Source organism: Eubalaena glacialis, chromosome 1 (assembly GCF_028564815.1).
Source record: "Eubalaena glacialis isolate mEubGla1 chromosome 1, mEubGla1.1.hap2.+ XY, whole genome shotgun sequence".
Taxonomy (NCBI): Eukaryota; Metazoa; Chordata; class Mammalia; order Artiodactyla; family Balaenidae; genus Eubalaena; species Eubalaena glacialis.
In genome coordinates this window covers 185791213-185815952 of record NC_083716.1, presented here as the reverse complement: position 1 = coordinate 185815952, position 24740 = coordinate 185791213, and the positions used below count along the sequence as shown (strand labels likewise).

Sequence of the window (24740 nt, the reverse complement as noted above, 5' to 3'; positions counted from 1 at the left end):
CTTTTGGCATGCAAACCATAAGGCTCTGGTTGACTGCCCTGCCTTGGTTTGCCTTTTATTTTTTAATTGGAGTATAGTTGATTTACAATGTTGTGTTAGTTTCAGGTGTACAGCAGAGTGATTCAGTTATACATACATATATATCTTTTTTTTCAGATTATTTTCCCTTATAGGTTATTAAAAAATATTGAGTATAATTACCTGTGCTATACAGTAGGTCCTTGTTGGTTATCTGTTTTATATATAGTAGTGGGTATATGTTACTCCCAAACTCCTAATTTATCTCTCTGCACACACTTTGTAAATCAGCCAAAGGGAGATCTTGCTTTGGACTGTTTCCAGGCCATCGTGAGTGGGAGAAGTGCTCTATTTTCATTTAAGATTGATTGTAGCAGGTGGCTCTTACTGCATGGTAATGTTCATGTGTTCACATCACTTGAGTATCTGAGGATGGCGATAATGTTTGAAAAAATTTCTGCCTTTCCCAATCGAACATACACCTTCAAACTGCCTTATTGGAATTCATACCTTAAATTTCACTGACGTAAAACTGGGCACTGTGACAGAAAATTAATGGGGAACCCACGGAGGGTAGGTATATTGTGATTTAAAGTCATAACATCAGCAATCTGAATACAGTGTCCTGGTAGGTATCAAAATTGTTACTTAATTTTGAATTTTTTACTAATAGGAAACTTGGAAAGCATGAATAGTAAAGTTCCAAAAGAGAGGTGCTAGAATTATGGTAGAAAAAAAAAACATGTCAAAGAAATATTTGTCAAATTATTGTTGTTTGGGATTTCTTTGTTTTAAGAGAAGAAACACATAATTTCTGGAGCTGTTGAGCTAAGTAAATGGTAAGTGCTGGTTAAATTTCTCTTCAATAGTCCTGTTTTTGAATAAGAGATTTTTAAACTTACATTACACTCTCATTCTACAAAATGAGTGGGTCACCTTCCAGTTAGTTAATGCTGTTTCTAAGGAAAACAGTTATAGAACATGTTGCTATGGTAAAATGCTTCTAGCATAAGCCCTATACTTTATAGTCCTGCAAAATGGAGAATTTTTCTCTCTCTCTCTCATTCTCACTCCCTCACTCTTGCTTTCTCTGCTGTCATTTTCTGGTAGCTTGCCAGGGAAATTTTTCTTCTTACATTATTCTTGGGCCTTGAGGGAGGAAGAATGATATCTCTTGCAATAGTAATTTTTAAAAAATTGAAGAACGGAGTGGTTACTTTTTCAAGCTTATACAGTAATTAAGGTCAAATCCTAACAAATCCTGTTTCTTAACCCTAAAGACTTGACTTCTAGATCCCATTTCATCATTTGAATGCCCATGGCATTCAAATTATAATTAGTTCAGTTGGGACTTATCCATACTATAAAATTCTTTATAACCAAGTAGTACTTAGAAAGGTTTAGAATTTATTTTCCCTTTTCAAAGCATCAGGGAAATAATTTCCAACTCCAAATCTAAGAATTCAGTTTGAAAGATGATGGCTACTTTTACCTCAGCAAAAATGGAAGCTGGAGTTTGGAAAGCAGATGTTTAAATCATGACTCTTGAAATGAGTTATTTACCATATTATTAAGAAGCAATAAATGATGAAATAATATAGTAAATAAATCCGTTTAAATTAAAGAAGGAAATTCTTCTCAAGGCTTGTAAATGGCATTTTTCTTTTTGATTTATATTGTAGAATCTCCAAATTTTATAAAATTACCATTTTACCCCATTCTGGGCATAACACTCATAAATAACCCTAGTTAAAATAAAGCACTGGAGGGCCTTCCCTGGTGGTGCGGTGGTTAAGAATCCGCCTGCCAATGCAGGGGACACGGGTTCGAGCCCTGGTCTGGGAAGATCCCACATGCCACGGAGCAACTAAGCCCGTGCGCCAAAGCTACAGAGCCTGCGCTCTAGAGCCCATGAGCCACAACTACTGAGCCCCACGAGCCTCAACTACTGAAGCCCACGCGCCTAGAGCCCGTGCTCCGCAACAAGAGAAGCCACCGCAATGAGAAGCCCGCACACTGCAACGAAGAGTAGCCCCCGCTCGCCGCAACTAGAGAAAGCCCGCACGCAGCAACAAAGACCCAACACAGCCAAAAATAAAAATAAATAAATCAATAAATTAAAAAAAAAATAAAGCACTGGATTTAAGGTATTAATATAAATTCAAAATCCCTTAAAATATTTTTTTCTAGTCTGAAAGTTTTGTTTTCACTAGTGAAGGAGTATTTTTAGTTTACATCTTCAATTTATCTCCGAAGCACTGAACTTTCCTTTTGAGAATTCACTTTATTGTGCCTTGAGGGCGCTGGGTTTTTCTGATTGTGATAGTCTACATCCTTGATGAAGCCATGCTGCCAACAGCTGTGAGGGGTCTGAGACTTTTCACCCAACCTTCCAGCTGACATATTAACTTGCTACCGTTCATGGATGCTCACAGAAGACATGTGACTTCTGACTCAGTTTTGAAAGACTTTATTACTCAAAGCAAAAGAGGTAACCAGAGTGTCACATGTCACATCAGTTCCCCAAGTCCCAGTTCCCCAGGGGGCGATGCAGATGGACCCCAATGGATGAGGGCACCGCTGCAGGGAAAGAATCCTAAACTTGGGCAATTGGCTGTTTTATAGCAAACAGTAAGCAAGCCTGCTCTTTGTCTCAGAGGAAGATGTTCCTTCAACCCTCAAGGTTGCAAATCCAACACTGAGAATGGCCCAGATAAAGAGGGGTCAGAGTCAGGCATTCTTGACACACCAGTAAGATGGGTAGGAGCAGTGGAGACTCACCCCACACATGCAAATAGGGATGTTAGCACTGTGAAAAAAAAAGAGAGCATCAGGGCTTTAAAAAAAGAAACGTACCTCGAAAACCAATTTCACTCTTGATAAATGGAATCATTTTTTAGCAAACAACGTCTTGTTCCAAATTTGTTAAAGCTAGGTCAATATCCTTCAATTTCTGTGTCAAATACCAGTGTGAAAAAATGTTAGTGCCATGGGTAATATATGAATTAGTGAATGTAACAGCTTGAGTGTTTTTGCTCAGTAAAATGTAAAACATATGATTTTTAAGATAACCTTTAACTTTTTAAAATTTTGTTAAAATAAAAAGAAATGAATGTCATAATCTCATCTGCAGAATGGACTACTGTTAGTAAGCCTTCCATATCATATTTATTTCTTTTTCATCCAGATTTTTATCATATGTTTCTGGTATTTTCTGTTGCAATCATCTGGAAACCCTCCTCTTTTCCCCTTCTTTCCTTTTATTGTCACCTGTCCCTCTCTCTCTACCAATTCTATCAATATCTAGGGACATTGTTATTTACTAGAAAAAAGTCACAATAATTTTTTAAATTGAAGTTGCTAAATAAGTAGTGTGGCAAATTTATGAGAATAATTACCCTTTTTCTTTACAGATTCATTTATTTAATAAATATTTATTGAGCAACTACTATGTGTCAGGCACTGTTCTAAATGCTGGGGATATAGCAGAGAACAAAACATACAAAAAAAATCGATAAGCCAATGTAATTCCAATATGTGAAATTCAATAAAATATAATTATCACCTAATTGTCCACATTGGCAAGAGTGCCCACTGCCTTTACTCTGTAGTTTCAGGAGTGAAATTGATTACCTTTTAATCCTGCTAGGGGTTAATGATTACCCAAGGCTCAAGAGTCTGTTTCTTACCTAGAGAATGTCTAGTCTTTGGCTTGAGGTGTGACGGTTTGTACCTGGAATGAGCAATAGGTGGCGATGTTAGCACACAGGACCTCAGGAGTAGTGTTGCTACTGATGCTTTTCTTTTTCTTTTTTTTAAATTGAAGTATAGTTGATTTACAACATTATATTATTTTCAGGTGTACAACATAGTGATTCAACGTTTTTGTAGATTATACTACATTTAAAGTTATTACAAAACAATGGCTATATTTCCCTGTGCTGTACAATATATCCTTATTGCTTATCTGTTTTATACGTAGTAGTTTGTATCTCTTAATTTCATATTCCTATCTTGCCAGTCCCCCTCCATCTCCCCACTGGTAACCATTGGTTTTTTTCTCTGTATCTGTGAGTCTGCTTCTGTTTTGTTATATACATTCCTTTGCTTTATATTTTAGATTCCACATATAAGTGATAACATAGAGTATTTGTCCTTCTCTCTCTGACTTATTTCACTAAGTATAGTACTCTCTACGTCCATCTACATTGATGTAAATGGCAGACTTTCATTCTTTTTATGGCTGAGTAGTATTCCATTGTATATACATACCATATCTTCTTGATCCATTCATCTGTTGATGGACACTTAAGTTGCTTCCATATCTTGGATATTGTAAATAATGCTGCTATGAACATTAGGGTGCATGAATTTTTTCAAAACAGTGTTTTATTTTCTTTGGATATATACCCAGGAGTGGGACTGCTGGATCATGTGGTAGTTCTATTTTTAGTTTTTTGAGGAACCTCCATACTGTTTTCCATAGTGGCTGTATCAATTTACATTCCCACCAACAGTGTAGGAGGGTTCCCTTTTCTCCACATCCTCACCAACTTTTGTTATTTGTGGCCTTTTTGATGATGGCCATTTGAACAGGTGTGAGGTGATATCTCATTGTAGTTTTGATTTGCATTTCTCTGATGATTAGTGATGTTGAGCATCTTTTCATGTGCCTGTTGGCCATCTGTATGTCTTCTTTGGAAAAATGTATATTCAGGTCTTCTGCCCATTTATTATCAGATTATTTTGATGTTGAATTATATCAGCTGTTTATATACTTTGGATATTAACCTCGTATCGATCATATCATTTCCAAATATTTTCTCTCATTCAGTAAGTTGTCTTTTTCTATTGTCAATGGTTTCCTTTTCTGTGTAAAAGTTTTTAAGTTTAATTAGGTCCCAATTTGTTTATTTTTGCTTTTGTTTCCTTTGCCTTTGGAGACAGATCCAAAAAAATATTGCTATGATTTATGTCAAAGAGTGTTCTACCTATGTTCTCTTCCAGGAGTTTTATGGTTTCAGGTCATACATTTAGGTCTTTAATCCATTTTGATTTTATTTTTGTATATGGTGTGAGGAAATGTTCTAATCTCATTCTTTTGCGTGTAGCTGTTTAGTTTTCCCAGCACCACTTATTAAAGAGACTGTCTTTTATCCACTGTATATTCTTGCCTCCATTGTTGTAGATTAATTGACCATCAGTGTGTGGGTTTATTTCTGGGCTCTCTATTCTGTTCCATTGATCTATGTATCTGTTTTTGTGCTAGTATCATGCTGTTTTGATTACGCAGCTTTGTAACATGTAGTCCGAAGTCAGGGAGCATGATATTTCCAGCTTTGTTCTTTTTTCTCAAGATTGCTTTGGCAATTCAGGGTCTTTTGTGGTTTCATATAAATTTTAGGATTATTTGTTCTAGTTCTGTGAAAAATGTCGTGAGTATTGATTGCATTAAATCTGTAGATTGCTTTGGGTAGTATAGACATTTTAATAATATTAATTCTTCCAATCCAAGAAAATGGAATGTCTTTCCATTTCTTTGTAACATCTTAATTTTCCTTTATCAATGTTTCGTAGTTTTCAGAGTATAGGTCTTTCACCTCCTTGGTTAAGTTTATTCCTAGGTATTTTATTCTTTTTGATGTGATTTTAAATGAGATTGTTTTCTTGCTTTCTCTTTCTGATAGTTCATTATTAGTGTATAGAAAAGCAACAGATTTATCTGTGTTAATTTTGTATCCTGGAACTTTACTGAATGCTGCTGATGCTTTTCATAAACCAGATTCAAGTGGAGATTGAGCCATGTAACTCAAAGAACCCGAGATACTCCCTTTTCATTTTAGAGTTATATGCTGCGTTCGGTGAACCTATTTGCTAAATTACTTAGCCACAAATACAAGTATGGGTTGATTGTCAACACTGGATGATAGCTGATTGGAGAAGAGTTTCTCTGGTTACCAGATGTTGCTAAGAGTTATGAGGACATGCATGAAATGCGAACATAGCACCTGTTATCATAACTCATCTTGATCCCCTCAAATTTTCATCTTTCATGATTATAGATGATCTCATTTATTATATTTCTAGCACATTCACAAAAAAGAAGCTCTGGTTAATATGTATTGATAACCCAAAATCTATTTATCATTGTTTAGGGAATGTGGTTTGAATCAGAGATAAATATATATAATATATTTCAAGAGCAGAACAGTATGAGCCTGTATTTATATGACAACGATGATTGAACCTAAAGCTGTAAAACATGACTGATGGGTCACGAAGTTTCATTCCCATGCTTTCCATTCCCAGCCATATGATTTCATTGGGGAAAGCAAGCAGGGGAGACCGAGGTCAAAACTACATGGTCTGGTTCTTGGGTGATCGGCCTGAAAGCACAGGTGAAGCAAAAGTTGGGGCAGCCAGAGGAACATAACGGAAGCACTTTGAAATATAATAATTTTTATGGCTTCTACTGCTTCTGCCATCACTGCTGAAAAGTTGATGTCTTTTAAAAAGATGATGTTGCTTTTTCAAGATATTTACAGTGATACAAAACAGTAATGCCTACAGCAACATTATTGTTTCAGACAAAAACAAAATAATTAAGCTCTGAGTTTGGTACATTTTTAAAAATTTATATACACACTATTCTACCTTTTTCAAAATAGATACATTTTAGCCAAGATGTGAGAAACAATTAACTAAAATGGTCCAGTTGTACTACAGATTGAAAGAAGAAACCTGTCCAAGTAGAAGATCCAAAAAATATTATCCAGAAGGAATTTGTTGAAGTGACAGAAATGAATTCAAGAAATTAAGCTAATTGTCACTAGACATCAAGGAAAGTATAATTACTTTCAGTTTCATAATTCTTAAGCAGCCTGTCTCCGATTTCTCACTTCCAGAACAACTTCCGTTTCTCTTAGAAAAGCAACTTGCTTTTATTCCCTCCCTTCTTCCACATTTGCCTTCAGCTAGTATGTTGTCATGCGTCATACGGGTACTTGAGCTAAAGCAGTGAAAGATACAATCCTTGCCTTTAAGACCCCATCAGCCTTGTTTAGAGGAGAGACAAGGAAACAGAAGTGTTGTGTGCTGTGGGAAAAGCCATGATGGAGTAAGCCTAGAGCATTAGGGAACAACAGAAGAGACCCTTAACCAGACCCAGGGAAAGTGTCAAGCAAGGCTTCTCTTAGAGGAGGGACCAGTGAGCTAAATTTGGAAGGCTGGGCAAGAAGGGATTAGGGGAAGGCTACATGGTACAATGTTGTTTGGGGAACCTCAGGTAATTTATTTTGCCAGGAGCGTAGGGTATAAGCTGGGAGTGGTGAGAGGCAAAAAGTGGTAGAAGAGGCAAGGGGTCAGGAACGGTCTTGAATAGCATGCTAGGAAGTTTCTATCTTATGCTAAACCTGTCCTTAAATATGCAGAGATATTAAGGTCTTGCAAAAATCATCATGAGGCAAACCTCCTCCTGTAGACGCAGATGATATCTTAATTTAATCTGCTCCTGTGCTCCCTCTGAGGATGGTTTTAAAACTCGTGGTTTTCGAGCTCAGGGACAGGCTATTTATTTATTTATTTATTTAATGTCTTTATTGGAGTATAATTGCTTTACAATGTTGTGTTAGTTTCTGCTGTATAACAAAGTGAATCAGCTATATGTGTACATATACCCCCATATCTCCTCCCTCTTGCGTCTCCCTCCCACCCTCCCTATCCTGCCCCTCTAGGTGGTCACAAAGCACCAAGCTGATCTCCCTGTGCTGTGCAGCTGCTTCCCACTAGCTATCTGTTTTACATTTGGTAATGTATATATGTCAATGCCACGCTCTCACTTCGAGGGACAGGCTATTTAAACCACAGTAAACATTTGATAAAGATGGCTAAACTATTAACATACGATTATTAAATATCTATCTAAAATAGAAAAAAATATCAAAATCAAGGAATATCTGTAACATCTTACATTTCTCATGAAAGCCCACAACTCAGTCTACATTTAATAGTCTTATCATCAAGACACTCAGTTTTGTTGTCACTCACTCATGAATATCTTTCACAATAAAGCTATCAACTGAATTCTAAGGTATGAATGTATTAATTGGTTTCCCTTCTGTGCATAATTTCAGACTGTTGCTCCCCTCCATTGGCAGTAAATATATTCTTCCTTATATTACAGATATTTCTGGGTAGATTTACTTCCCTTTGCTAAATTAAAATTCCTTCAGGGTAAGTAACATGTGAATTTTACTTTGTGTTCACCAGAACACCTAGAACAGTGTCTTCCAGGTAGTAGATGCTCAATAATTATTTGAACGAGTTAAAGCAGTGGAGTATTAGAAACTGTGGAGTTTCAAGGCCAACTAACTACATTATATTGTTCATAAGAGATTATATTGATCCAAGGTAGTTGGGATTAGATCATTTTGAAAGAGAAGAGCTTAATTACTTTAATAAACAGGAACACAAATTTCAAGTTCAATCTCTGTGTCATATCTGAGAAGGAGGGTAGTGATGTAGAAAGAGACTTGTCATCACCCGTATCACCTCCTCTGAGAGGTCTTCACGCAGCATTAATTGCTTATTTCTTATTATTCCCATAGTATTTCTCTGTGCTCCTTAGAGAGAGATTGTCTTAATCATCTTTGTATGACACCTAGTGTTCAAAACATTTTGTTGAATGAATGAATAAATGATTGGCTATGTGACGAATCAATTTACATTTTGAGCTTGAGTTTACTCTTTTCTAAAATGGTCTAACACCTTGACGGGGTGACCTTGAGAGACCTGTGCTCAGAGCGGCAGATGACACGGATGAGGACCAGGGCTCAAGGTCCTCGCCAGCTCTGATGTGCTGTCATTCTTTGATTTTACTATATACACAGACTTTTTTTTTTTTTTTTAAAGGACAGTTTTTGGCAAGAGTCGTATTCTTATTTATTTATTTGTATATTTATTTTTGGCTGTGTTGGGTCTTCGTTTCTGTGCGAGGGCTTCCTCTAGTTGCGGCAAGCGGGGGCCACTCTTCATCGCGGTGCGCGGGCCTCTTCACTATGGCGGCCTCTCTTGTTGCGGAGCACAGGCTCCAGACGCGCAGGCTCAGTAGCTGTGGCTCACGGGCCTAGTTGCTCCGCGGCACGTGGGATCTTCCCAGACCAGGGCTCGAACCCGTGTGCCCTGCATTAGCAGGCAGATTCTCAACCACTGCGCCACCAGGGAAACCCCACATACGTATTTTTTTCTGTTTGTTGCTTTAAGAACTAACCCTACTCGAGAGTATTTTCTTTAGCTAGTCTAAAAAGAAAAAAAAAGTTTAATAAACAAGTATGTGGCCAAATGCAGTGCTGAAGAGACAATCATCATATAGCTTTATAATTTTTTGTCCTGCTCTGAGTGTCATCTGACAATGCCGATAGCCTTATTCTGTTGGGTTTCTGCTTTTGGGTATGGTTTGATTGCCTTGGTTTGTCATGGGGAAGAGATATTCTTAGGCAGCTACCTCCATGTAAGTGAACTCCTGGAGAAAGCGAGTTTGCCTTTCAATCAACTGTATCACCCAACAGGAAAAAAAATAAAAATAAAAATAAATAAAATGGTCTAACAATTCTACTTCGGGGAACATTCAGTAATGAAAGTGATGAAAGTTCTTAAAATCAGTGATAAATGTACAGAATCTTTGCAGGGGAGAATTGGAGTGTAAATAAATAAATGGAATTGTGGAGTATTAAGTGAATATATAGAAACATTTGCTAGGGTGACACTTTTGTAACATAATATAATGGATTTTGGAGCCAGGCTGCCTAGGTATAAATCTGGTCTCAGATATTTATTAGTTCTGTGACCTTGGGCAGTTACTTAACTTTCCTGTGCATCTGGCTTTCTAATCTGTAAAATAGAAATAACAATTATATGTGCCTCACAGAGTCCTTGCTTTATCTAAATGAGTTAATACATGACTAGTGCATGGAATGGCCAAGCACTCCTATGTGCTAGCCATTATTTGTCATTATATATGCATTTAATACTGCAGTCGCCACTCTAACATGACCTCAATGCTTTTGTTCATTTTCACACCTGCTCCACAGATTTCAATAAACATTTGTTGAATAAATGAAAAAAAAGTGCTTTGCACATTGCAAATGGACGTATTCCATGTTAATATTCCCAAGATCATCCTAAAACCATTTAGGTCAATTTAGATAAAAGAAAACCAGAAATTATAAAGTGACTAGCTGACTAAAGTTCTACTTATGGGTCTAGTTTATATATCTCTAAGATGGACTCATCTAAGAAAAAGTAAGAAATGGTCAATATATAAAGTTCCTCCAATTCCTTGTTAATCAAAGGCTTCAGATACACTCCACTTTCAATCCCAAATGCCTTCTGGTCCAGTGTTTTTTTTTAGCTTTTCAAATTGTGAGGTAAAACCCTGCTTTAGATACTTGTGATTTTAAACACCTCTCAGTAACATCACTGATCAACCTTGTAACACTTGTAACACGGAGGGAGTTCTGGGGCCCAGATGCAACAACTTTAAAGAGGCAAGGAATAAGCCAGACCAGTAGTAGGAGGCAGCAAGTTATCAGGAGATGAAAATTACATCACCCTGTTGCCCCCGTCTTCATGGCATTTGAAAGCTTGGACAGGACCTGAATTAGGAATCAGCTTGCCAAACTGGGAGCCACCAGAAGTTATCTCAGGTAATATTTAGGAAAAGACACTGAAGCTTTTGGTCTTTTAAAAAACTAAACCCAGAGGAAAATTGAATCTCTGCAGATAGTGGAGTTCAGTGCTCTATTTAGAAGCTGAGTTAAGTTTTGCATCCTTGCTAATTATAAAGGTTCTGACCAAACTCATTCTCCAGCCTTGGGATTCATGAAAGGAAATGTTCAGGGTTCTACAGTGGTTTTTGTTTTCTTTCTTTTAATGTTGTTTCTCTTCAAATTAGTCAAGAAGTAAACAATATTACTTATTAAACATCTTTGTGAAACAGCACGATATAAGAATTATGCTGCATGATTCATGGTTCCTGCTAAACGTATTAATCTCATAGATATTTTTAAAGGAATCAAATGTGCCAAGTCTTGATATCATCTCTGTTTGATTTGGTACAGCCTGCTTGGGATCCTGTGCTTAACAAGGGAAAAAGGAAAGATATTTATTAGCATCTTAGAACACAAAACCTAAGCAACTCCTTACTCTTTCCCAAACCAGCGCCAAAAGAGCTGATTCGTCTCCTCCTTGTCTGCTTGAGAACTGAGTGGTGCCATATAAAATAGTCAAGAAGAGCTAGAACCCAGAGGGAAAAATTATTATCCTTGTGCCTATATGCTTGTTTATTCCAGTCCACTCATAAAACCTCTATTTGACCTTCACGCAAGGTTTGAAGAAAGAGGGGATGTGAAGGAAAAAAACCTAAATGTAAAATATTAATTCCAAAGGCGTTTATGTGGAGGTCACAGTGTTCTTGCTGGAAATAACCTGTTCTGTACCATGTGTGCAACAAAGAGATTCTTTCCAGACTGGATCCAGTATATCAGGTTCCTTACGGATCTGGTAAATACACAAGCACTCAGTTCTATTCTGGGGGTAGATTAAGTGAGAACAATGATACTTAGATCATTTTCTATGTGGGAATAAGAGAAACGAGCTTTGCATATGATTCAGACAATCGCAGACAGTATAATCTTGAAAGAGGTCTCCTCTTAAAATTAAGAAATTAAACTGTATCTGTGTCTGTAGATTATTCCCATTAGGGTTAATTTAGGATTAAGGGTAAGGAATAAGCTCTCTTACAGCATCCAGCCCATCTTACCTATAGTAGATCTTTGTAAATATATTCGTTGAGCTAATGAAGGAAAGAAATCACTCACCTCCTTTCTACTGCTATAGTTCTATTAAGTGTGATACATAGAGCAATTCATAAATTCTTTCCTGACACTTTGATCTTTCTGAGAAAAAACTCTGGAAGAAAATCTGGCTATTTTAATTCTAAGTTATGGGCTATACTGGTCCTTGATCTACCACCTCCTCCTTCTAGTGAATGTTTAGCTCTTCAATTTATTCCCGTGCCATTAGGAAATGATACTTTTATGATAACCTTCAGGAATAGGGTGGAGTCACATCACACATGCGTTTAATGTACAAGTGGCTTTAGAATCTAACTCCTATGAAGATGAGACCAGTGGCCAAGGATCTGAGGGTAACAGCTGTTCAGTGGGGACACAAGGAGAAAAAGCCACATAGGATGAGTGACAGGCAGCAGGTGGCCGTGTCTTCTCAGTGATTTTTCAAAGATGTGTCTGATCAATCAAGATTTAGAGTAAGAACCAGCAAATATTTTCTGAGTACTTACTACATTTCCACCATCGTGCCCTTGTTACTTTCATGTTTTCCTTCTTTAATTCTCAACAATAAACATGATACTTATTAAGGTTATAATGGCTTAATATTAAGATAGAATGGACTTAAACTTACAGGCAAGAAAAAGCACTTTTGAAGTCTATATCCCTTCCCCATTCACAGTAAGAACTTGAGAATTATCTTAAAGAAAGAATGAAGTGAATGTCCTGACATCTAAGTGTAGATTTATCCTTATTTCTTCCTTTATCCTAGCTCGGTGGCTCTCAGTCCTAAGTGTGAGTATGTATTACTATAAGCATATATTAAACTTTAAGCATGATTTAAGGGAGTTCATGATTATTTTGACTACACCAGATTTTTGCTTTAGGCACTGACTTTAAAACTAACCCTTGATTAACAAGGGACTCCAATTTATTCAAAATAAGCAATAAAATTAAAAATATAAAACAAAATTCCAGAAACAGTGGTTATTGCCTAGTGGTGTTTCAGTGTGTTATGGAAAGATCCAGGAAGCAATTCAAATCATCTTTAGTGGTGTTTCAGTGTGTTATGGAAAGATCCAGGAAGCAATTCAAATCATCTTTTCTAACATCAGCATCTTGAGACATTTGGCTCTGTTGCCAACTGCAGGAAAGAAAAAGGATCAGATAAGGAAGAGTTCTTCAGGTTCAAAGTTTCTTTAATAAAGCTATCTTTCTTTTACAGTCCTATAAACATAAGAGAAATAGCTCAATCTTTCTCTGTATCCTTTCTCACCTGTAAGAAGGAAAAGTAGACACTATTTACAAAAAGTAAGTTTTTAAATCCTACCTTTTCCACCTAAGATTAATGGTCTTCTTGGAAATGCCCCTCTCTCATAAGCCTGCCATAGAAATCCTTTGCTACGTGGCACCAGAGCCCAGGATTTAAGAGCAGAGCCCTCGGGGCCAGACAGATTGAATACAAATACCAAATCTGTCCCTCAGCACAAGTGTGACTTGGTGAAATTTATTTAACTTCTCTGAGACACAGTTTCCTCAGTCATATAAAGGGGATAATTTCTTGCTCCCTCCCATGGCTCTTAAGAACAATATGCCTGGAACTCAGCAGTCGATCAGAAATATTTATTGACGAAATGAAAAGTAATTGTGAAACACGAAGTAGAGAAGAAGCACATAGTTCTCATTAAACTGTAGTGATTATTTGTATTGCTTCCTATCATCTACTAAATAAATGGGAATGAATTTGCTTTATACACTCTCAGTAAATGCAGATTCAGAAGACATGAGGACATTGGTGGGAAAACAGAATATCAACATATAAGTCATATGACAGTATCTGAAAGATTTCATTTTGTAAATTCAAATTTTGTCCAGTTCCAATTCTGCCATTAAAACTCACTCCCTTTGGTGTGGAGAAAAGGGAACCCTCCTAATGTTGGTGGGAATGTAAATTGGTACAGCCACTATGGACAACAGTATGGAGGTTCCTTACAAAACTAAAAATAGAGTTGCCATATGATGCAGCAATCTCACTCCTGGGCATATATCCAGACAAAACTATAATTTGAAAAGATACTTGCACCCCAATGTTCATAGCAGCACTATTTACAATAGCCAGGTCATGGAAACAACCTAAATATCCATCGACAGATGAATTCATAAAGAAGATGTGGCACATATATACAATGGAATATTACTCAGCCATAAAAAAGAATGAAATAATGCCATTTACAACAATGTAGATAGACCTAGAGATTATCATACTAAGTGAAGTAAGTAAGAAAGAGAAAGACAAATATCATATGATATCACTTATATGTGGAATCTAAAATACGACACAAATGAACTTATCTATGAGACAGAAACAGACTCAAAGACATAGAGAATAGACTTGTGGTTACCAAGGGGCAAGGGGGGTGGAAGAGGGAAGGATTGGCAGTTTGGGATTAGCAGATGCAAACTTGTGTATAGTACGGATAAACAAGTTCTTACTATATACACAGGGAACTATATTCAATATCCTGTGATAAACCATATATATATATATATAAAACTGAATCACTTTGCTGAACAGCAGAAATTGACACAACATTGTAAATCAACTATACTTCAATAAATTAAAAAAAAAAAAAACAACTCACTCCCTTCAAAGTGGCCAGGTGCAGAGGTATGGGTGCTGTTACACAGGTCCACGGCTGTAATCTCTACATTTGGCTTAAACTGTGTTCCCTCAGCATCAACCCAGCCTTGCTCCCCTCTCTGGTCTCTCTCAGTTTTCAGTGGTAGTGGACTCACGAGACCGTTGCTCTCACTGTGGGGTCTTCCTAGTTCACCTGGTGGCCCCCTGCTGAGCTCACTGGCTTCCACTGTAACAACCCAGGAAGGCTAGGCTTCAGGCCCCTGCTGACTGTGGCCCAGTCAAGCTTCCTGGGATAGGACTGTTCTTCAGAGTGGTGTGGAACACCCTGTAAGGTGGCTTCTTCCAGTACAGCCAGAGGGCAATGTGGCAAGAGCTCCCTTGCTGTTCACCTTCTCTTCAACTTACCTAACTCATCTCCTGCTCTCCAGGCGCAAGTTCACAGATGGGCTATCAGGAGACCTATGAAGACCATGGCACTCTGATCTCTTTTTTCCTCATATTGCCACAGTCCTCTTTTACTGCTTTTATATCATATATTCCCCCTTCTTAATGCCAACTAGGCCTTAATGGCCAAAAGGATAGCTCCTCTCTACTCTATGTTAATTCTATAAGCTTAATCCCCCATACCTCTGCTAATAAAGGAAGAAAATAAAGAATTTCAAAAATCTTCTCTCAAGACAGTATCTTGGTTTGCAAGGTGATGTTTTTTCCTGCATAATCCTGTTTTACATGTCAGAAGCTAAATATTACCTTGGTCTTAGTCTTTGCACTGTTTCAGAACCAAATTCCAATCTTCTCTATAGACAGACGGATGCCTTGGATGGAGCAAGCAGATCTTTTACCCAGAAAGGCAAAGGACAAAAGCCCCACAATTTTTTGAATACTTCCCCATGGTGTTTCAGATTCAAAGTGCAATTTATTGGGAATTTTTTAAAAGAATATTACAGAGATATTCAGGTTATGAAAGTCTGCATAATATTTTTAAAACATCTCATCCGTTAGTTGTATCCAGTACAGAATGTGCAAAAAATAAACCTGGCTCTCCAAATTTTATATAGTTATAACTGTGTTGTATAGGTACATTCTCAGTGTAAACCATTTTGGTAATTTTATGGGGTTGACATTTATCTGTGCTGAACTAAACTACGATCAGTTTCCCTAAATGGAGCCTTAAAGCTCTACAGCTGTTTTCTAAGACTCAGATTGTTGTTTTTGGTTATGATCAAACCAATAAATTGAACAGGCTGGTTTAATCTCTAGTATTGTGTGTGCACATTGATGTAGACTTTAAACTAGATGAGCAGAAAATGAAAGTATGTTTTCTTTGGCAGGCATTTGATGTACTTGGAAGAGTTGAAGCTTACCTTAAGCTCCTTAAATCAGAGGGTTTAAGTCTTCCTGTCTTGGCAGCGAGGCATGAGGAATTACACAGAGAAATTAAAGACTGCACAGCTGATGCTTTGCAAGAGGGACAAGCCTTAATCAACGAACTAGGCTCCTGCAGGTAAGTGAAGTCTATTTCTTCCTCAGTGTGACAAGCTTTTTCACAGTTTCCACAGTCTGTGAAAAAATAAGTTGCATGATTTTTTCCCCTACTTCTGATGTTTCACTGCATTATGACATGGCTTAAAAGGTTCTATTGAAATTTGGTCAACAGTAATTCTGAACACAGCATTGCTCATCCAGAAGTGAGGCTATATTCTGACCTGAGGACATGAAGATGCTAAAGCTTTCTTTCTATGAGTTTCTGAGGAGGGAGGAGGGAAAGAACAAAAGAAGAGACAGAACTTTCCTTCTGTATACTTTTTATATCCTAGCATCTCCGTGGGATTTCTTCCTCCCTTTTAATTCGTAAGCCTTGAGTCTACTCTGTACCTTTTTTCCTTTCTGGAAAAAATAATGTTCTAGAATTCCCTTTCATTTATGAGCTTGATGGCTCACCAAGCAAAAACCTAAGTAAAAGATGACATTATTATTAATTAATAATAATTACATTTTAAAAAATTGAGAGCCCACCACATGCCTGGCACTGTCTCAACAGCTTTAGAAGCATTATCCCATTAATCCTCACAGCAACTCTACAAGTCATAGAATATACTATTAACGTTCTCTTTTTACAAGCAACTGAGACACAGAGAGGTTAAGTAACTTGCAAAAGGTCATGCCGCTGGTTAGTTAGTGGCAGAGCCAGAATTTGAATTCAAGTGCATGGATCCAGATTAATGGTCGAGTGCACCCTAGACCACCTGCTCTTAACCAGTGTGCTAGGGTGGGTTGTTTTTATGAGCACATTCAGTGAGTATATCAGTGTGATATACTGTGATATATCTTAGAGATGGGTGGGAATGAGGAGAGAGAAGGACCTTGAGAAGCAGAAAGAGAATGCAGTGAGAACGTATGATCAAGCATAGGGATTGGAAGACAAAATGGAGACGACAGAAAGAGCAGATGATGGAACAGATACTGACTAGGCAGAAATGATGGCAGGGCTTATGTTTTGACAGAGAGAGACAAAAAAAATTCTGCAAATGGGGTAAGCCCTGTTTTTATCTTCCATATCCACAATCCCCTTGAAACTCGAAGACATTCAATTTGAGGAACAATGAAGTAGGTCAAATGTGGTAAAAATTATTTTATTTCTGTTTAAACCCTCATTCTGCTCTATTTTAGACATGTTTACAAGTGTTGATTTGGTAAGTTTGGGTTTAGGGAATTTTCTTTTCAGAAGATAATCTGAGTCCAGACAGATACATTGAACCAGGGCTTGTGATGGTTGCTATGGGACCATGCAAAGTCACGATCAGAAATAATCCAAGATATTCCAGCAGGAGCTAAAAAGCTGAGGCTATGAAAAGGGCAAATAATTCTCACCTTTGGAAAACTAACAATAGCTGTAGTTACTAAGTTTCCTTACTTTGGCTCCACATCATGCATCGGGTAATGGTGTGTCCACTCGGCTCTAGGAGAACCAGTGTGCTCATGTCTGGACCCTATGGGTATGAGAACTCCTTCCTCCCCTCCCCTGCTACAGGTCCAGTCTTCTAGAATGTATAAGAGTCTTGGATCAGGCAGAAGATATCCTGTGGGGTGCCTGGACTTGTGGTGCCTGGACTCAGTGTACCTGTTTGACATTGATCTGAGTCATGTGATGATGGATTAAGTGGTGAGGTCTCCAGTTGTCATTGGGGAATGGTCTCATGTCAGTTTAGTAAGTAGGTCTCAAAGCACAGATACATACTATTTCTCTGTTCAGGCCACTCTTTACTTGTGGTGCTTTCCCTGACCTTAGACAGTTTCCTTTCATGCGTGAGTGTATCAGAAAGCAGCCAAAGACCTCTCCCCAGATCTGAAGACCTGCCACCAATACGCTGCCCCAGGAATTCTAGGTGCCTTGGCCTGCCCTAAGTCTGATCTCTGTATCTTCAAAACAGTACATCCTTTGGACTCTGTTTTGTTCCACTTCCCTGAGCTTTGGTCTGGAAATTACCTCCCAGGCAGCAGGCTGATGCTGTCGTAAGGCTCACCTCATTCATTTCTCTTCTCTCAGGGATCACTGTCCTGTGCTACGTGTCCTTCAATGTCTGAGTTGTTTAAGGCATGAGGATAAATCCAGTCCCTGCTTCTTGACCAGAAACTGAAGTTCCGTATTCAGTTTTCATGCTTAAGTCTTAAGAGTAGGAAAGCTGGTCACAAGTTATTACTGCTAAACTCTATCCTGTTTGTTCTAATCAATAATGCTTTATTTTCAATACTTAAATATAAGAGAAGTGCTTTTATTTTACCTTACAGTCTATTTTCAGGATTCTAGTGATTCTTTTTGGCCATCCATTTTGTAATGGTCGACATGTTTATTTACTTAGCTAGTCTCATTCTTTTTGCCTTCTTTGCTCTTTCTAGTCTTAAATTTTACATATATATTGTTTTTCAAAGGGACATCTATAGTTCTGTTCTTCAGGTTGCAGACTGAGTCTTAATAGAAGAAGTAATAGTTAGGGACCATTTCAAGAAACTTGAATTAATGGTAGGTAACTGGATTAAAAAAAAAAATTAGCAGTGTGGTTTCTGTCAACATCCTAGATATATGAGCGTTCATAGTAGTTCCAAGGTGTTTGGTTGCCCTGAGATTTCACAGTATTTTACAAATCAATACTATTTCCATTTTGCAGGAGGAACTGAAGGTAAAGTGCAATTGTTACTGGGCAAAGGACATTTTTGATTTAGAGGGTAGATGTAGAATAGAAATCCATTAGAAGCTGAATTGAAACGCATTAGAATCTCAGTCGCAAACCAGAGCCACACATAGTTACTGACCTCAATCCCATGCATTCCATTTGGGACTTGCTTCCCTTCCTCATCTAATGATTTATCTGTTCAACGACCTGGGTCACCACCATGGGAGAGAAGCAGAAGGAGATTTCAAGTTGCAGCCACAGCTGGAGTGAAGGTGGAGTTTAGAATAATGGCAATGGAAATAAACATAAATTCCACAGAGAAAAGTATGTGTTACTGAACATCACAATGGCTTCCTAGACTTCTGAATGCCAGCCACACTACTAGGACACAAAATACTAAAATTCCTACTATCAGACATTTGAAAACTGGTGTGGATAAGAAGCTTAGGACTTAGTATCAAAGGAGTTTTTTTTTTTTTTTAATTAATTTATTTGTTTATTTATTTATTTTTGGCTGTGTTGGAGAAAGCGAGGGCTTTCTCCAATTGCGGCAAGCGGGGGCCACTCCTCATCGCGGTGCGTGGGCCTCTCACTATCGCGGCCTCCCTTGCCGCGGAGCACAGGCTCCAGACGCGCAGGCTCAGCAATTGTGGCCCACGGGCCCAGCTGCTCCGCGGCACGCGGGATCCTCCCAGACCAGGGCTCGAACCCGTGTCCCCCGCATCGGCAGGCAGACCCTCAACCACTGTGCCACCAGGGAAGCCCCTCAAAGGAGTTTTATTTCATGCATTCTGAGAGCCAAAATAATGCCATGACTTTTAACTTCTCTGAACCTCAGTTTCCTCATCGGTAAAATGGAAGTATGCATTTTATAGAGGATGTTTTAATCAAATGCGATAACACCACTCTGGCATATAGAGAGCGCCCGATAAATAATTGGTTCACTTATTTATTTACCTTCTATACAAAGAATTTTAAAAGCAAAATACTAAGAGTTACATGGTTGTTTCAAATGACTACGGCAGAGTCAGCTGTACCAAATCATATTCATTTTCACTAACTGGGGAAGGTTATATTAGAAATAGAGCAGATAAACATTTATCTTGAGGTAATAAAGGCAAAATTTAGTACTGGGGCAGATAGGAATTTCAGAGACCCTTAGATCTAATTTTTTTCCCGTTAGTTAATAAAATAGGACTTCAGAAGTTCACATTTATCTAAGATGAAGCTTCCCAGTAAATCTGAGAGCTTTGTCATTATTTTAGGAACAGATCCACACTGTTTTTCTATCCTGGAATCAAATACCTTTGAAATTGGAGCAGCCTCACAAAATAAATGATGGTTATTTACATGTTTCCTTGCCCTTCTATTTCCTCCCTAATGCTCAGGTGATAATTCTGAGTCATTGTTAAATTGTTTATTATCTTTTCAGAGTGTGATATCTGTGACATAACCTAAGTACACTTTAACATCAAAGGCATTTTAGCGCATTCGTTTGCATTTAGTTATGATGCAAGTTACCTATCATGGGATCTGATAATGGTCAAACCAGGCTTACAGTGAGGTTGAAAGCTCTGGATTCTGGCCCCCTCACCTCCTCTTAGGCCTTGCTTGGCATCATCTCTGAGCACCGAGTGTAAAGGTAGCCCAAAGGTACCCTGCTGCCAAGCAGAATACTGCATTTATTAAACCACAGGAAGCTGTGGTGATTGGAAGTGCTGGGCTGGAGACCTTGTGTGAGGGTTAAGTTTTCCATAATTGGACAAAAACTAGGAACCTCCTTTTTTGTGTTTCTCAGTGAGCTACCAATTCAGAACTCAAAAACAAGGAAACCATAAACAAAAGACAACCTATGAACTGGGAAAAAATGTTTGCAAATAATGAGACCAACAAGGGCTTAATTTCCAAAATATACAAACAGCTCATACAACTCAATAACAAAAAAAACAAACAACCCAATCAAAAAATGGGCAGAAGACCTAGATAGACATTTTTCCAAAGAAGACATACAGATGGCCAACAGGCACATGAAAAGATGTTCAACATCGCTAATTATTAGAGAAATACAAATCAAAACTCCAATTAGGTACCACCTCACACCATTCAGAAAGCCATCATTTTAAAAGTCTACAAATAACAAATGCTGGAGAGGATGTGGAGAAAAGGGAACCCTCCTACACTGTTGGTGGGAATGTAAATTGATGCAGCCACTATGGAGAACAGTATGGAGGTTCCTTAAAAAACTAAAACAAAAGCTACCATATGATCCAGCAATCTCACTCCTGGGCATATATCCAGACAAAACTATAATTCAAAAAGATGCAAAACTCAAAAACATAGAAACACTCACTAAGACCAGGCTACCTTATAAAGTATTCATTTGGCTTTTCCTGTCGCTAAAATTAATTTAAGATTTACAGGTAAACTTGCTTCAGCATTGACTCAATTTCTGTTCCTGCATAAAAGACTGTTCCAGTTTTCATTCTACCTTGTTGTGGTGAACTTAAGCTTATAAACCTCATCCTGACTGAATACTTTGCTTTCATATAACCTTAAGTATTGCCCTTTTGCTCTAACATTTATTGTTATTTACTTAATGTTGATTCTTCATATTTTCATATTTTACAGAGAAATAGAAACAGGGGTAAGTTGGGATTTTGCATTCTCTTTTCACGATTTTCATTTATGTTGACTACCACTACTTACCCTGGTTAATATTGTGAATGATAATGAACTTTAGACAGAGCATGGTTCATTCAGTCATTCATTTGCTCATTCCCAAAATATTAGTGAGTGTCTTTGTAGATCAGGTGCTCCCAAGCATCTAATGTGATAGGTGAAGTGCCTGCCCTCATGCTGTTTATATTCTGGTGGGAAGAAACAGTCAACCAACAAATAAATCAACAGATGAGATGCTCTTACACAGCAATGAGAACTATGAAAAAAAAAATGAAATGGGATAGAGAGTGACTTAATGTGATAGGTGAAGTGCCTGCCCTCATGCTGTTTATATTCTGGTGGGAAGAAACAGTCAACCAACAAATAAATCAACAGATGAGATGCTCTTACACAGCAATGAGAACTATGAAAAAAATAAAAAGTGAAATGGGATAGAGAGTGACTGTGGGGAGGGGACCATTTTAGACACTGTAGTCAGGGAAAGATTAAGGAGAAGGACCTACCATGCAAATGGCTGGGAGATGAGTGGACCTGGCAGAACAACAGCAAAGGTGTAGCAGAAAGAAGTACAGTGTGGGTGGAGGAGAGGGTGACAAGGGGAAAAGGCATAAGACAAGATAAAATAGTTAGGTGGAAGTTAGACTATGTCCAAATGCTCGTTGGCAATAAAGGCAACGCTTGTGTGCTTTATCTACATTAACAAATTTTATCCTCAAGCCACCCTGTTATACAGATACTTCTATTACCATTGTCCCTGTTTTGCAGGTGTGGAAGCTGGGGCTCAGAGAGGCTCAAATAACTTACCTACTACCTGCCCCACAGTGGTAAGGGGTAGAGTGAGTGCAGGTCTGAACTGCTATGTTAGGTTGCTAGCTCTGTCTCCTTTCTTTCAACTTCAGTCATTAGGAAGGAGCCTGACCACTTAGTGAATGTGGATTTTTTTTTTATTCTAACACACTTAAAATGTGCTCCATCTATCCTCTAATTTCAACTCAGGTCTCACCTTCCCTGCAAAGTTTTTCTTTCTTTCTGTTTATTTAAAACATTATTGAGCATCCATATGACATACCAGCACTGGGCTTCAAGGATAGTCAAAGATACATAAACCTGGCCCTGAGTCTTCAGAACCTTATTAACGGCCAGTAAGGGAATGACATGTCAAAGGAGTGTGATCTAGGTCTGAGGAAGCCCTGGGACAGTGGGTGTTAGGGCCACCTCTTCAGAGAAGAGAGACACAATCCCAAGCTCCTGTGACCAGGATGGGTCAAGTGAAGGAGTGAGACTTGAGAAGACCATTGTTGAATTTGATAATCTAAGATGGGTGAAGGGTCTACATCTTCCAGCCAGGATGAACCTAATCAATACCTACCACACAATAGTTTTTTAATTCCTTTGTGTTTGTCAGCTCTATCTCACTTTTTACTCTGTGGTGTTCTGACTCATTTCTTAGTTGTTTGACTTGTGACAGCATCATCTCCCCATCCAGACCATGACTTCAGCTTGAGGTCAGCCCTCAAGGTCAACCATGTAGGAAACCTCTTTTATGCTCCTTATCTCAGTATTTACATACTAGGTGACTTGATTTGAAATGTTAAGGGGCTGGTGTGGCATAAAGGAAAGTTTATGTCATAGCAAAAATACTTTAAAAGATCTTACGTGGAAAACAAACAAGAATAATCCCCACCCTCCAACAACATAAAACAAAACAAAGAAGCAAAATCAGAAATCCCTTTGTATCAGAGTCATCTACTGTCACATTTTCTAGGAATTCTACCAAGCATTTAAGAACTTAAAATAACTTTCTTTTAAAGAGTTTGATGATATATTTAGATGGTAAATATCAGATACTGAAATTTAGAAAATTGCGAAGTTGAGTTATGACAGTGTTAACTCAGCCACTTTCCAAATATTTTCATGTCTGTATTAAGTTGTTCTCTTTAGGGAGTGAGTAAACGTCATAATTGCAATCTGGATCTGTTACCATTGTTAAGGCTTGTATAATTCTGAAACTCTTAGTATAGAATGCACCCAAAGTTTACCCTTTCTATTAAATGTAGGACTAATTAGATTAGGTTCTTGTAAAATATCTAGGAGTCACTCATTGCAATATGAATTTATTCATTTATGATACTGATGATGTGATGTGAAATAGCAAGGATCCCAGAGTAAGAAGGTCTGAAACTGCAGGGTCTACAGAGGAAGCCTGACTAAAGGGGCAGAAATCTGTGCCTTGGACAGCTGAGGGGGAGTACTCTCCAATGAGAGGGCTTAGAGAGGAAAGAACACCAGAAGGAAGAGAGGAAGAGATGTGAGTGGACAAATATATGAATAAACTGCTCATTACAGTGTTGTTTATAATAGTGCAAACCTGAAAAACACCTAAATATTTTCAGAAAATAGGAAACTGTTTCAATAGTTTAAGGGCAAGCACAGTATGGAATAATCTAAGCCAATAGCAGAAGAGTGTCTTTGAGGAATATCTGAAGACAGAGAGTATCCTCACAATAAAATGTTAAGAGGATAAAGTAGGATCCAAATCACGTATATGGCATCTTACTAACTTTGGAGGGGAAGGGGTGGAAAGGACTGCCAAGAGAAAAACTTTTTGGAAGGAAATACATTAAAATGTATTTTTATATCCTCTAAATTACCTCAAATGAGAATATTTGTCTGGTTAGCTCTTACTGTGCCCCTTTTATCTGAGGATTTATGTCATCAATCAGGGAAAATGTTCAGCAATTTAAATATTGATTTTCTTTTTCTCTCTTTTCTCTCCTCCTGTAACTCCCAGTAGAAGAATGTTGGAGGCGCCCAGTCTTTCTTAGATGTCTGAACTGTCTTTCATATTTTTCATTCCTTTATCTCTTTGCATTGCATTCCCAATGAATACCTCATATTGATTTTTCTCTTTTGTTAATTTTCCCTTTGTTTTCAGCCATTGAATTCTTTTGTTTGTTTTCATTTCTAGGATTCCTAACTCATTCTTTTTTCTATCCAATTTTGTTTCATTTCTGACTGCTTTTGCTTCAGAGTTTCTTGTTTCTTTATTATGGGTATTCATTTTTCCTTTATCTTTCTGTTGATGTGAGACATATTTATAAAGTCACTTTCAGATTGCTCTACTTATTTTCATTTCCGGTAGAGTACATTTAGCTCTTGGTTGTTGAGTGTCTTTTCTTAGGATTCATTTTCCTCATGTGTTTTGAAATTTTAGATTGTCCTTCTGGATGGGAAGTGCTTGTTCTTCAGCTTTATTGTCCTTGCTTTGTTCTGTCCTCTTTCTTCTTTCCTCCTTAGCAGCTTTGCAATGACTTCCACCTGAACTCACAGGGTCTCCTGTCCAGAATCAGTCTTCTGCTATTTGATCAGGGTCACCCGAGCTCC

The 24740-nt window shown here is 37.9% G+C and overlaps 1 protein-coding gene across 1 annotated transcript in view; it reads left to right on the top strand.

Annotated features, from left to right (window-relative positions):
• The window catches only part of CCDC141 (coiled-coil domain containing 141), a 215036-nt gene that overhangs the window by 124365 nt on the left and 65931 nt on the right, over positions 1–24740 (top strand). The window contains exon 8 of the mRNA XM_061202688.1: positions 15837–16009. Within this exon, the coding sequence (XP_061058671.1) occupies positions 15837–16009 (173 nt within the window). The remainder of the gene's footprint in view (positions 1–15836; positions 16010–24740) is intronic.